The sequence below is a fragment of the Oxyura jamaicensis genome, chromosome 3, assembly GCF_011077185.1.
Source record: "Oxyura jamaicensis isolate SHBP4307 breed ruddy duck chromosome 3, BPBGC_Ojam_1.0, whole genome shotgun sequence".
Taxonomy (NCBI): Eukaryota; Metazoa; Chordata; class Aves; order Anseriformes; family Anatidae; genus Oxyura; species Oxyura jamaicensis.
This window is the reverse complement of record NC_048895.1, coordinates 25,961,804-25,975,096: the sequence shown is the minus strand read 5'-3', so window position 1 is coordinate 25,975,096 and position 13,293 is coordinate 25,961,804. Positions and strand designations below refer to the sequence as shown.

General features: G+C 47.6%; 1 protein-coding gene and 1 long non-coding RNA gene across 3 annotated transcripts; one reads left to right on the top strand and one right to left on the bottom strand.

Annotated features, from left to right (window-relative positions):
* The first annotated feature begins 2,603 nt into the window (after positions 1-2,603).
* On the top strand, positions 2,604-12,929 carry CCDC167 (coiled-coil domain containing 167). Of its 2 annotated transcripts, XM_035323358.1 has the most exons (4): positions 2,606-2,758; positions 8,179-8,273; positions 10,379-10,431; positions 12,206-12,929. In XM_035323358.1, the coding sequence occupies exons 1-4, from the start codon at positions 2,720-2,722 to the stop codon at positions 12,307-12,309; spliced, it is 291 nt and encodes a 96-aa protein (XP_035179249.1). In that variant the 5' UTR covers positions 2,606-2,719; the 3' UTR covers positions 12,310-12,929. The 2 variants fall into 2 exon arrangements, with proteins under 2 accessions (XP_035179250.1, XP_035179249.1); XM_035323359.1 differs by lacking the exon at positions 10,379-10,431 and having other exon boundaries at positions 2,604-2,758.
* Positions 6,292-8,171, bottom strand: LOC118165351. Its single transcript, XR_004750003.1, has 2 exons — positions 7,820-8,171; positions 6,292-7,291 (listed from the first exon to the last, which is right to left on the bottom strand). It is a non-coding gene; the product is annotated as an uncharacterized LOC118165351 (long non-coding RNA).
* Positions 12,930-13,293: the final 364 nt, after the last annotated feature.

Here is a 13,293-nt window from a genome sequence, read left to right as displayed (position 1 = left end):
AATCAAAAGACCTTGACAAATTGGAGAAATGTCTCACAATCAGTCAGCTAAAATCCCATAAGGCTGGTGCAAAATACTGTACTGAGATGTATGAAAATTAAATGCACCAGCAAAACGGGGGGGGGAGAAGTGACTAGACCACAGCACTGAGGAAATGGATTGAGGAGTTACAGAAGCCAAGAACTGAATATGAACTACCATTGTGAAGGTATTGCACAAAAAGGCAAATGTCATTCTTGGCTATATTAGTAAGGCATACTGCATATAAGACAAGGAAGTGACTTTTTACTTTCTCAGTACCCACAAGGTCTCAGAAAGGCTTAGTTCCTGTTGGGACTGGAAGAAGGTAACAAACAGCATAGGGTTGAACAAAGAGGGTTGAGTCGGGTTGAGTCTTCCAGGGAGAAAACAGGCGTGGGGGATATCACTGAAGGAAGATGCTGGTCCCCCTGTCTCCTGAGAACAGATCAAGATGCAACAAGATCGATTAGGCTATAAACAGGAAGGAAACTTTCCCAGCTATCACTCAATGAGCACTGGAAAAGATATCGAGGAGGTGACAGCATCCCTGGCATGTGTTAAGTGTAGGGAAGGCAAACGTTCACATGGGTGCCATCGGCATATCCAGTCCTGACTTTGGGTGCGTAGATGGCTGAATGTTCCTTTCAGACTGACATACGTGTAATCTTTACAGTTTCTAATATCACTTCATCACGCATTTTGACTGCAACGATGTGACCCCTCCGGTTCAGTGGTGGTAGCCTCATCAGAGGCCCTGAGTAGGGTCTCACCAGGGCCTTATCCAGTCTAATTACTGGATATGCAATTTGGTGTTCAGCTACATGCCGTCACATCCTGGGCTCTCCTCTGACAGGCATTGTGCTAGATCATCACATTCAAGAGATTAATAAAACCTATTTCACTCCTTTCCTCTTAACCCTCTTGTAGCAAGCGTGTTGTGTAACCTGATTGCTCTCACAGCTAGAAACTTCTAATTTCCAGCTTATATATGCTTGTGGCCAGCCAGCAGCCACTTGATATGGAGTAGTTCGAACTCATACGCATGTCTGCAGACATTTTAAAATACAAAAGATTATGTCATTGCATGTGAAAAACGTCCAGATCTGTTCTTTGGGTTTCAAGAAGGGAAAGATTAAAAGTTTGCTGAGGAAAAGGAAGTTTCTTTCTTGTGTCAGTGCATAGATGACCTGGATGACATTACAAAGGAAAGGAAGATGTAACACAGCAAAAAGGCTGAAGAGGGGGTGCCAGCTCAGGGCAGAACGAGGAGACCCAAGACCAGGAGAGCGGCATAATGAGGTTATCAGCCTGATGGATTCAGAAGGGCCAGGAGGAACAACACGTGAATTAAAATCTGCTGCTTGCGATGGCAGCAGCAGTGGCTTGTTTGTGAGGGACGAACCAGTTCCCCTTTTGTCTTCCCAAAAGATGTGACAACTAAGGTCACACTCATCTGCCCACAAAATGGTACGTGTACGTCTCTCTGTGAAGAAGCGGGCATGTGAGAATTGACAGTTCTCCCCCGAATCAATACTCACCTTTGTAAAGGAGAAAATGCTTTCTGCTGCACTGATGGCTATTTCATCCCATTGCAAACCATAACAGATGGGTTTTCTTCAAGCCTCTATGCATTTTAAGATTGTATTTACACTCACTAAGCAAGTCTTCTTTCTAAGAAGGGAAAAAAAATTACAGTCTCCTGCTTCTCCATTTTCTCCCTCCCCCAGTGCTTTGCTTTTCCAGGGCTGCTGTATGGGTCCAACTCAGCTTCTTTACGTCCTGACAGACCTTCTTCTTGGAATATTTATCTGTGTCTCACCTAGAGGTGGGAGTTCAGGCTCCTTTGAGTTCACCGGTGCAGACCCCGTAACATAGCCACGCACCAAAGTTGGAAGCTGAGAAAAGTACACCTACTCCTCCGTTTCTCCAGGCAGAAAATCAGACTGACGCTCTCACAGACGCATGCTCCTCCCATAGAAAAATGCAGAGGATTTTTTGGAAAGAAAAGTGAAACACACAAATTAAGCATTAGTATTAGCACTCCTATGGTAGGAATACACATTCCTGAGAGCCTACAGAAATTCAGTCAGCAAAGTTTATTTAGTGAAAAAGAAAATTCAGTCTGTCTTTTTAATAAAAGCTGCTGCTGCCCAGCCTTCAGGTTTCGGACAGCAAATAGCGCTGCTGTTCTGTCATGTAGCAGTGATGTCCTACCACAAAGACAGACTCATTTCAGTGGTGCTTCTTGGGTTTTTATTATTTCTTTTTTAAATACAAGATGGCAACTGTTCATAAAAAGCTTTCCAGGGTCAGGACAAAAGCTGCCATGCATATGTAACACTGTGATTAGCATCTGGCAGTGAACTGGCTAGCGTGCACAAAATGCTACCTCCAGGTAGCTCAGGCAGCTGGCTTTTCCTGCAGCTGCTTTAACACAAAGCTAGCGTTTGGGAAGGGAGCCCCAAGGCCGACCTAAAGCTCTTGGTGAGAGAATATTCAGCAAAACCATCCTTTATTTTCCAAGGCCATCCCCAGAGACGCCCTCACAAAGATGGCGCCTTCCCCCCCCCCCCCCCCCCCCCCTCCCGGCACGGCGCCTCACAAAGATGGCGCCGGCCGCGCCGACGTGGCCGAGCCCGGGCGGGCGAGCGGGGAGCGGGCGCTCTGCGCATGCGCGGCGCCGGGCGGGCTCGGGACCATGGGCAGGAGGCGAGAGGGGCTGAGCGTGGCCCGGGAGGTGAGGGGCGGGCGGCGGCCGAGGGGCGATATGAGGTGATAGGAGACGATATGGGGCGATACGAGGCGATACGAGGCGGCAGAGCACTCGCAGGGGCCACAGTGAGGGGCGGCGGCGTGGCCAGTCTCTGCCTGCTGCTCGCTCCCGGTGGGTGCCGGGGGGGACGCGGGGCGCTGGGCTCGGCCGCCATTTTGTGGTGCGATGGCCCCGCTGGGAGCGGCAGCGCTCTGAGGGGATTTCGGTCTGGCTTCGTCGTCCTGGGGAGGCAGTACTGGAGAAACAGACATTTCTGGGCACTCTAACCAAAATATAACAGCCAAAGGGAGTCCAGGGGGGACTGTGCTGTCCGTCCAAGTATCTCTTCGCTCAGCCTAGCAAAGGGAGCTCAAATGTTTCTTTGAGATGTGACAGACATGGAGAGAGGAGGTGGTAGGCTTCGCCTCACAAAAAGGAGAGGTATTCAAAAGGGTGAGCCCGTCTGGGTTGCTGGTTGTAGAATGAAAAGGGTTTGGCTTCAGTTGCCACACAATGTTTTGGCAAAGTATTTGGAACTTGTGGTATCTTTAGATTTTTGTGTGCGTGTTGTCATGATAGAACAAACCAGTTCTGAAAGCATTGTAGAACTACTCTTCAGGGTGTTATAAATGAAAATGTGACCTATCGGTGCAAAAATACTGCTAAAAGATAAAGTCCTTTCCACTTGCAGTGATGCGAGGAGTCCTTACTGAAAGTTAGGAAGAAAACAAAATCCTTTTAAGTTAGAGGCAGTGAAGCTTGTGTTACTTGTCAGAATGCTCCACAACCAAGATGCTGATTTCATGATTTAAGCTTCCATTCAGCTCACTGTTACCTTCCAAGCTGTTATGATTGATAAAACTTCCCAAATGAGCCTTAATATGACATGATGCATGGCTATCTTTGAAAGGCCTAATCTAGGCAGAGTCATGCTTGTTTAACTGGAGTCATGATGCTAAATGAATGCAATTTTCTATCTGGACACTTATCAGATTAGCTTGCACTTACAAATTGCAGGTGCAATTGATGTAACCTGGTTTAAAGTGATATAAATGTCTCCATGATGTTGTGATGGTTTAAACTCACGCTGCTTCTCCTTTCTTATAGCTTTGTAGTCCTTCAGCAGGCAGCCCCTTTGACAACACTGAGCTGTACAGAACTGTCTTCATGAAATCCATCAGGAAAAGGAAACTGGGAAGGCTCTGGTCAATTTTGTAGCAATATAATGAAAGTGGAATGAATTTCAGAGTGGCCGTGATGATCAAAGCTGGGGAAATTTTCTATGCAGGAAACAATTAAGCAGATGGGTCCTTTTAAACTTGGAAACGTGACTGAAAGGGGACCCAGCATAGGTCTATATCCTTTGTATTTTATTTGTAATTTTTAAACAAAGAATAAATGTTCACTCTCGCTTCAGTACAAAAATCAGAGCCTTCAAGTGAAGCTAGCAAATGACAGGGACAGAACAAACAGGAAGGGGTTGGTTCTTACCCCAGCCTGTGGATGTGCTGTGAAACTCCTTGCCATGGGCATTGTAGCTCCTAAAAATACCCTTGTGGCTCAGCCAGCTGGGGAGGGGAGGGCAGGTAGGGCTATTATGTGCAAAGAGCATACTCTGTGTTCAGTCTGAGCTCCAAAACACTGAGTGTGTATTTGGAGAAAGTATTGTTATGTATGGTGCCCAAATCTGACAAAGACTGATCAGTGCTTATGGAAGAGTATTAAGAATAAGGGAAAAGGCCCGCGTAGTCTGTATTGACTGAAGTTGTTCTTAGAGGATGTTTCAAAGTGCTCTCTGGTCACATCTGCGTGCTGTCCTGCAAAGCCACTGAATTGAAGCAGGGGGGCGACTAACTGGATAGGTTCAAGGCTGAAGGAGGTGCAGGTGGGATTCAGCCCTTTCTCCTTTACCAACACAAAGGTTTGATCTGCAGGACTTTTCTGGTGGATCATCCTCTGCTGTGTAGTAAACTGCCTGGTAAACATTGCCTAGCCTGCTGCGGGTGCAGCGTTTGCAAAACAATTTGGCATGAAGGGAATGATTCTAAGAGTGTCGTAAAAAATAGATGTGTATACCCAAACTACAAGTTAGCGTTTACATATAAACATTTTAAAAACTCAGTCTCTGCTGGACCGTTTTTCTTAATAACGCAGCCAAATTTGTGGATGCAAGAGGCGCTAATTCTTCTGTGAAAAGAACTGTTCATGTGTGCTGGCAGGTGACAAGGCATCAGAAGACTGCTTGGGGAAGGCTTTTTTTCTTTGCCCCCACCTCTTCATTTGGCTTTGATCTGTTTTATGAGGGTCAGAAGACAAAATCCTCATTACCCAACGCTGCTGGATGTCAATGTATATGTGATGTGGCTCTTTGCCAGTATCTTAATTAGGGAATTCATAAAAGCAGAGGGTGGATGCCAGTTCTTGAAAAGTGCTTTTAGCCTTTCTGCTGGAAAGCTTTTATTAATTCATTACAAAATGTATTAAAAGGGATCTAATCTAGCTCAACTTTGTAAGCAAAGCTGCCTCCTTCTCTCTTTTTTCTTGGTCTGCCTTTTATGTGAGCCATTTTGGGCTCCCTGCCCAAGGTAGTCCTGACAAATAAGATTTATAATAAGTGCATAAGTCAGTTTGGATTGAAATGTGCTCTGGGTCCCTCTGGTTTTAAAAAGTCTCCAGACTGTGAGCAGGTATTGCCTGATTTCAGTGGAAATGGCTCACAACCTTGTCATACCTTCTGGAGTGAGGGAGCTTGTGTGCATATGAAGCTGCTGGGACTTGGCTTTCCAGGGCGGCTCCTGGGGAGCGGAGGGGCCTTCTGTAGGCCTAGATGCTTGCCCCAGCTGACCTCCTCACGCAGCGGTTAGGAGGGAATGCTCGCCATCCACAACGAGCTCAGGTATGCACCTGCTGCTAGGATTGCTCTCTTGGAGAGCTGCTGCTGGGAATGATGCCAGAACTTTATAGGTTCTCCTGCTACAGCTTTACAGGCTATAGCTCCCCTGGGAATTTTCTCAGCAGCCTGAGAGTAATCAGTAATTCCCAGGCGTTTCTAATTTCTCCCCATGCTTATTTTCCTCTTCCTCTCTCTCCTTTGCCCTGCAGTGAAGAGTTGCTTGGATGGCTTAGCTGCTGAGAGATTCCTAGCATACAGAAGCAGGTCCCAAATCCCAAGCGAGGCAGTGGCACCAGCGTGTCAAGATGGTGCTCTGCCTATAGTTCTGCATCATCTGGGGCTCTTCCTGTATGTGAGCCATCTTCAGGAGGCAGATAGTTTTGTCTTCATGTACAAGTAAGGAAACTGAGGCCCTGTGAGTAGGTAACATTTGAAAATCCTCACTCTCAACTTTCCTTGCAACCTCTAATGCGCCAGACCAGCCTGAAAAGAAATAGCGGGATTTCAGAGAGAAAAAAAAAGTAATTTGTTCATTCAGCAATCTGTTCCTTCTCCTTTGCCTATTTTTTTTTATTATTATTATCATTTTGTGTCCCTTGTGCCCCCAGCTCAGCAAAACCGATGGTGCAGTTCTAGGGCATGTGGTTTATTAGCAAATTATTGCTCTTCAGCAGGGGAGCCAAACTTTGGTTTTGATTTAAGAGCAGTAAAAACAGCTGCAACTTTTAAAGTATTGTGTGGAATCTGGAGATTTTTAGTCAGCAGAAAGTAAGAGCATTGGCAGAGCTGGGCTGAGTATCCTTGGGTTATTTCTCATGAAAAGATGACAGCGTGGGCAGAGAGCGTACCAGTGAGAGCAGCTGCAAAGTGAGCAGAAGGAGTACTTCTGGTGGAGAGGATGGGGAGTGCAATGATGTGGGTAACAGTGGTGGGCTGGCAGCTTACTAACCAAAGCTCTCATTACATTGCATTACTTACCTTGATTTTTAAGCCCCTCTTCCAGAGAAGGCACGGGGTACTGTATTCAGTTTACTGGCAGAGGAGGAGCCAGGTGACACACACTGAAGTACCTCTGGCCAGGTGTATGTTTGTGAGGGTTTCCAGCACAGGAGGAAGCAGACACACCATCACTTGCAGATGGTGGCAACTGGTGAAGGAGGTGGTCGTTCTCAAAGCTCAGCACCCTGAATTAATTGGGTGGACACCCCTTCTCCACTCTCCTGCACTCTGCCATTAAATTAACTTGCTGATAAATATGATCAGAGCTGACTTGGGGGACTTTGAAATAGTAAGATGCAAAGATCTGAGCCTTTTTACTCATGCCCCTGCCCCCGGCGCTGCTGTGCGCCTTGCCATGAGGCTATGCAGCTGACTGGCTGAGCTCCTTGTTGCAGTCTGTGTTGTTCTCCCCTTCACATCAAGCCTCCTGCCCCGTCCTGCATGTTAATAACTCTTGCCTGCCTTTCCTGAACAGAAGGTGTGAGACTGCTATCGAGCTCAGGACAGAGCTGATCCCCAAAGCAACAATAATTGTGGATTAGTACCTTGGATTTTTTTTCCCCATGTCACTGTTCATGGGACCATTCGTGCTCTCCCTCTGGTGTCCAGGCAGTTGGTGTGACATACTGCCTAGGTACCTCCTCAGGACCCTGCTGCCTCTTGCCTTCTGGTTTGTGAGGGCTGCTGCCACAGAAAGGCTGCGCTGCCAGAGACGTAGCTGGCTTTGGCCTTGTTTGGAAAACCAGACACAGCAGGAGCATGGTAGCTGAAAAGAGAGGTCACTGCCACCTCAGGGCAGCAAGGCCATCTTCTTTCAGGCTACGATGTCGTGTTCATATTATCTGATTACTCCGTGGTTTCCTTGCTGGAAGCAAGCCTGAAAGACAAGGTTTTCCTAAAGATGTCTGCGCTCTGGTTGCCAGACAGAAATGAGGAATGATTTCCTGGAGAGCTGTTGGCCTTGGTAGGACTAATGCCTGGGCAATCCATATGCCCACAACCATGAGCATTTTTCCCCTTCTCACTCCCTACACACACACAGAGCTGAGGGTGCTTTGCAGTGGTGTCCCACGAATGTCTGCTTCTGTTTGCAGCACTATATCAAGATGTTACCCCTGAGGCTTTGTCCAAGGCCACTCTCTTGGATCGTTTACCATTTTAATTGCATAAAGACATCGTAGGTCATGTCTTTGCTTGTGGGGCCACATGCAAAGGAACTAGACCAGGCTGGAACTGGACTGGATCTCAAAAAAGGTGCTGGCCAGCCACACGGCTGGGAGTGTTAGAGCTGGCCTGGCTGCATCTGGGATTGCAGTGTCAGTTGTCCGAGGTACAGCACAGGCTGATCTAGGAGGTGGTGGGCTCTGTGCTGTGATCTCTGCGCAGAGCTGGGCCTGCTCCTCCCTTGGTTTGGGAAGGAAGGAGGTGGAGTGGCTGGACTGTCACCCTTCAGTGGGGATGGATCCGTGTTAGTGGGAGAGGAGATGACAGTGACTGGTATGGTGTTTTTCAGATTGATGGACTGGAGGAGAAGCTGGCACTTTGCAGACAGAGCATGGAGGAGGTGGATCTCAAACTGCGCAGGGAGAAGCTCAGCCCTGAGGGAAGGTATGGATGAGCACCTCCTTTCACAGCTGTGGCTGCACACTTCAGCTAGCTGTCATCCTGCTGCAGGACTGAGCAAGGGTTCTTGGAGGGATGGGAATGCGTGGTTCCCCATGACAAGACTTTTTCCAGCTTGGAGCTTACTTGGGGATTGTGCCAATGTGAGTTCAGTGATAGAGAGAGATTTATCAGCCTCCCTCTCAAACTTGTATTGCACCCAGCCAAGCAGTGCCCAAAACTTGGCTGTTTGTTAGCAGAGCTGGGTCCTGGCCTGCTAGAAACAGGTTAGCTTTAAGCTTTTAAAGCTGAACTGACCTGGACTCTGACCTGGATTTTACAGCAGACACCGGTAGAACCTGATATTTCTTTAGCATGAAGCAAGAGATCCTACACCTCCCTGCTGATTCTCAAATCTGTGTACCTGCAGACATTCTTCCAGTCATCAGCATCCCATTGCTCTGCTCCCACCAAAAAGGCAGGGAAGTTAGTTCACTCATAGGCCAAGGAAGGGAAAGATTCTGTTGTCTGCTTTCTTACAGAACCCAGTTACAAATCATCCTCGCAGCGATGACTTTTTCACACCCTGATATTTACCAGCTTCAGCCTCTGTTCTTTTTTCTTCCTTTCCACTCAGTTATCTTGCTCTGCGTGCTATTTCTTGAGCTACCCTCTCCCTCTATTTTCCCTTCCTTTATTGGAGTTTTATATCCCCATTCATATTTGGACAGGGTCCTGCATTCCCTTATCCCTCATCTCTAGCTCTTCATCTCACCAGTCTTTTACCTAATTTTTTTTCCTATTTTTACTATCTGTATTCTTCATCTGCTGCTGAAGTGGCCATCAAACAAACCTACATTTGCAGTAACTTGACAAGATGGAATATATCTGTATGATTTCTCTCTGAAATATAGGGCCTTGAGCAAAGAATTAAGATTAGGGATTTCTGGGACTTTTTCTGAATTTTACAACTTGTGTGGAAACTGAAATTCTGTTCCCCTAATCCAGATGGTTTCAAAACCATGGAAGAAGGTACCATGATAAATCTAGTTCACGAAGGAGAGCTCTGCTTTCCTGCTTCAAAGTTACCAGTTTCTTCCTGTCTCATTCTCAAAGCACCTTCCTTGTCTCCGTTCCCGAGGCAGATTTGAGTAGCACCTCAGTCACGTTGGCAAATGTCTCCTCACAACCTCGTGGCAGCACTGTGCATTTCCTTCTTCCAGCTGCCTCTTAGAGCCCTCCTTGCCTCTCCTGCTGCTTCTGTAGCTTGTTTTCTTGCCATCTCGCACTTAATAGCTGTACGCATAGGTTTGGAATCTCTTTGTACTGCAGGTTCTTGCTCTGCCCCAAGGGGACCAACAAACTATTACACTTTCTGCCTTCTCTCTGCTCTCAGTGATGAGATAATTTGTTAGCGTAGCTTTGTTTGTATGCACACAGTCTGAAAGGAGTGGCCGTGTCCTTGTTGCTGCAATGGAAATGCAGCTGCTTTCAGGCAGTTTGGTTTGCTTTTATACTTTAAATAGCGTATTAATTAATCATCTTGTGCAGTTTCAGACACGGGCTGGGTAGGCCTCTTGTAACTACTATTATCCTGAGCCTTCTGTCTGACAACAGGTTGTTTAGGTGGTTGTTGCTGGGCTTGGATTCCAGTTCCAAGCTGACCAGGGTATGTAAATTGGGTACCCCTGGCAAAGGGATCCAAGCTTCAATCAGTGAGGAGAATTACTACACCAGCACTGAGCCAGATGTGCCGGAGGAGCAGGACCCTGCCTCATCTTGTAGCCACGGTAGAATTTCTTACCCCACCTTGGGGAACAGGGTAGGGGGCTCTCCAGCAGACAGACCACTATTCTGCTCACATACAGTGACGCTGCTCAAAGGAGAGACACAAAGCAGCTTGGGAGAAGGAAAAAGCCATCTACAACTGCTGCATCCTTTCAGCTCAGCTGGGGGTTTCTAAACCATCACCTCTCCACAGTGAAGGGTGAGGGGCTCATTCTGTGAGCAAATATTCCTGCTACTGGGCCAGAGTTTTCTCTTCCATCATACAAGCAAAGAAACAGGCTGTGTTGTGCCTCGCAGGTAATGAACTCCTCTTCTCATTACAGAAAGTCACTGGAGAGAGAGAGAAACCTCCTAATGACCAAAGCTGACAACTATGGTAAGAGCTTCATTAAAAATGGTCCCTCTGGGCTGGATGGCATCAGTGCTGCAGCTTAGCTTCATCTTCAAGTTCCTGCTGCCTCTAACTTTTGTCTGAATTTACACTCATTCACACAGAGCAAGACTGAGGGAAATGTGGTCAGCGTATTATGAGTCCAGATCCTCCCTCTTGAAACATGTTACCATAGCAGGAAAAAAATAGTGTAGCAGCTGCTGAGAGGGGCAAAACGTGCCTTTCACATGCCCCACGCTACCTGTCTTTAGAAAACCTTAGCCAACAGATTGGCTTGACTGGCTTTTATCAACTTCTCCACTTTGTTGTGTTTTTTAATTACGCAGTTTTAAGGGAAGGTGAGGGTGCTGCCTTGCTCACAGGGTGGGAGCTAGAAGGCTTGGGCTCTGCCTAGGCAGCAGATTGACTATGTTGGAAGCACTGAACTGAGTTATAGGACTTATTCTCCCCCCTGGCTCTGTGAACATCTTTTCCCGATGAGTTGCTGGTGCATTGCTGTACATCTTGTACGTTGAAGACAGTCTTCTCTTGGAGAGCATTACGAGCCTTAGAAGTACAGGCACTTCATGGTGTGCATGAAGCAGAGGAGAATGGCCGCTGCTACTTACGCTAAATTACTGCAATTAGGGTGCAAGCATGATAGGGACCCTTCATACTGCATAGTGAGCCCAGTCCTAGCGCCAGTGAAACCAGAGCAGTGGGTGAGGCTTTGCAGTCTTGATACAGGGAGCCTGATGCTCAAGGGCAGAGGCAGGGTGAGGTAGGAGTGCCCGGGTGGGTGCTGGCAGCTGTGGGGGCAGCATAGAGCAGACAGAGCAGTGTGGTTCCGCAATGGCCACAACCGGTCAGTGTTGAGGCTGCTGCTCTCTGACCAGCAGGGGGGCAGTCATGCAGTAAGCTGGGGAAGTTTTAATCACTGTTCTGTGTGTGTGCAATTAGCCTTCCTCCTGGCTCAGCTCACCAGAGCTGTTCTGCAGCAGTGCAAGCACCAAAGCTCACACATGGGAGAGAAACACAAGTTCTTTAGGCCTGGAGAAGTGAAACCCAAGGCATGGCCAGTGAATTTACAATTTTAACTCATGTTAAAGGACTGTTCCCAGAAGACTAGCAATTATTTTAAAAAGCTTCAAACCTATTCCCTGAGGGCCTACCACTAGAGACAGCTGCCAGCCATCAGTGCGAGCATCAATAGTGCCGTCCACAGGCTGCTCACCCAGCAGCAGCAGCCTCCCCTAATGCAGATGGCTGCTCCTCCTGGAGGAGAACACAGTGCATCTGCACACAGCCTTTTTAGATCATCACTAGGGCCTGTACTTACTTCAGCTGACACACTTGAGGCCATGAATGACAATGCCAGTTGAAGGTGGCAGAGCTGTGCTGGGGGTTATGTGATCTCCTGCCCCACCACCACTTCTGCAGCCTTGCGCATTGAAGCAGGTGTCTGAGTGGCTGTATGAATACTTGCACCACACAAAGACTGGGGGCAGAAAGAAGAGCTAAAAGCCTTTTTGATAGCAGTGCTAGCTCATTGTATTTGAGTTAGCTTAAGCACTGGGAAAAGATACTGGACTGAGAGTCCTGAACACATGCCGAGGGAAAGAAAAAGAGTAAAAATAGCTCCATCCTCTTCCTCATTGCCTTAAGGAATAAACAGTTGTTCTAATGAAACAGCCTGCCCTTAGTATGGTAGTAGTAACTATTACTACTATAGTAACAACACGAAGAATGTTCACAAGCAAGGGTTTTGTTTGTTTCACAGAGAAGGAACTGAGCGTGCTTCGGAAGGAAAATCGCAAGAATGCTGCCCTTGCTGTGGCCATGGCATTGCTGATTGCTCTTATTTACGCCTGCTGGACTATGTGACTGCACTCAAGAATTCTCCCTGCTGACCAGACGCCTCTCCTGCAAGGAACTCTCCCTCCTCTCACCACTGCACCTCCCCAAGGGTGAGGATCAGCATTCCAGGGTGCTGTTCTTGTTTGTCCTCTCCAAACCTCATTGTAGGGAAGCTTTTTTTCTGAGGAGTGAGAGGTCCAGGTGCCAAAGCAGATACCACAGCACACCAGTGCTGGGAAAACAGGTCAAGCATAACTCCAGGTGGAGCTGTCTTACCAAGCATCCAGTCAAGACCATCAGGCCTGGTGCCTGAAGGCAGTTACGTTCTTTTTGAAGAGGACCTCCCTGGTTGCAGACAGAACTGAGCTAAACAAAGATGTTTCCTCTTCCACACTAATTTCCAGGACCAGGAGAACCCTACCTCCATAAAAACTGATGGGAAGTAGGTATCTCTTCTGCAAGCACATAGCAGCCAACGTGAGATCTTGGTGCTTGGGCTTTGGAAAGACCTACCTACCCTGTGCATCAGAGCTTGGTAACCATTTTGTGCCTCTGAGAATCAATACCTGCAGAAGAGATTTTTACTATCAACTCCCAGGCATGGAAGTGCCTGTGGAGGGCTTTAAATAAAATAATTTGACATGGTAGATTCCAGCTTTTCCTTCCTTCCTGTTTCACAGCAGGTCTCTCAGGCCCCTCCTCTGCTAGGATCCTCCTGCCTCCCATCTCGCTGCTGGCGCGCATTCCATCCCAGTAAGGCTGGATGGGGTTAGGCCCTTCTCATACATCTGCTTGGCAGTAGATTATTGCACTGTCGTGGCCTGGAATCTGCCTGAGAGTTTGGTTTCAAGCATTTGCTTCCTTTCAGTGGAAAAGCAGCCAAGCACACTGGTAAGGAAGGAGTGCTGGAGATAGTGCCCTGCGGTCCCTCCTCTCATTCCAGTCCAGTGAGACGTGGAGAAGCCCTGAGGAAGCGCTTCTCAGGAAGAACTTCAGGAGAACAGGACTGCC

Coding starts and splice junctions, on each gene's coding strand:
- CCDC167 (XM_035323358.1), top strand. CDS start 2,720: ATGGGCAGGAGGCGAGAGGGGCTGAGCGTGGCCCGGGAG. Junction 2,759..8,178: donor GGCTGAGCGTGGCCCGGGAG/GTGAGGGGCGGG, acceptor GGTGTTTTTCAG/ATTGATGGACTGGAGGAGAA. Junction 8,274..10,378: donor AAGCTCAGCCCTGAGGGAAG/GTATGGATGAGC, acceptor TTCTCATTACAG/AAAGTCACTGGAGAGAGAGA.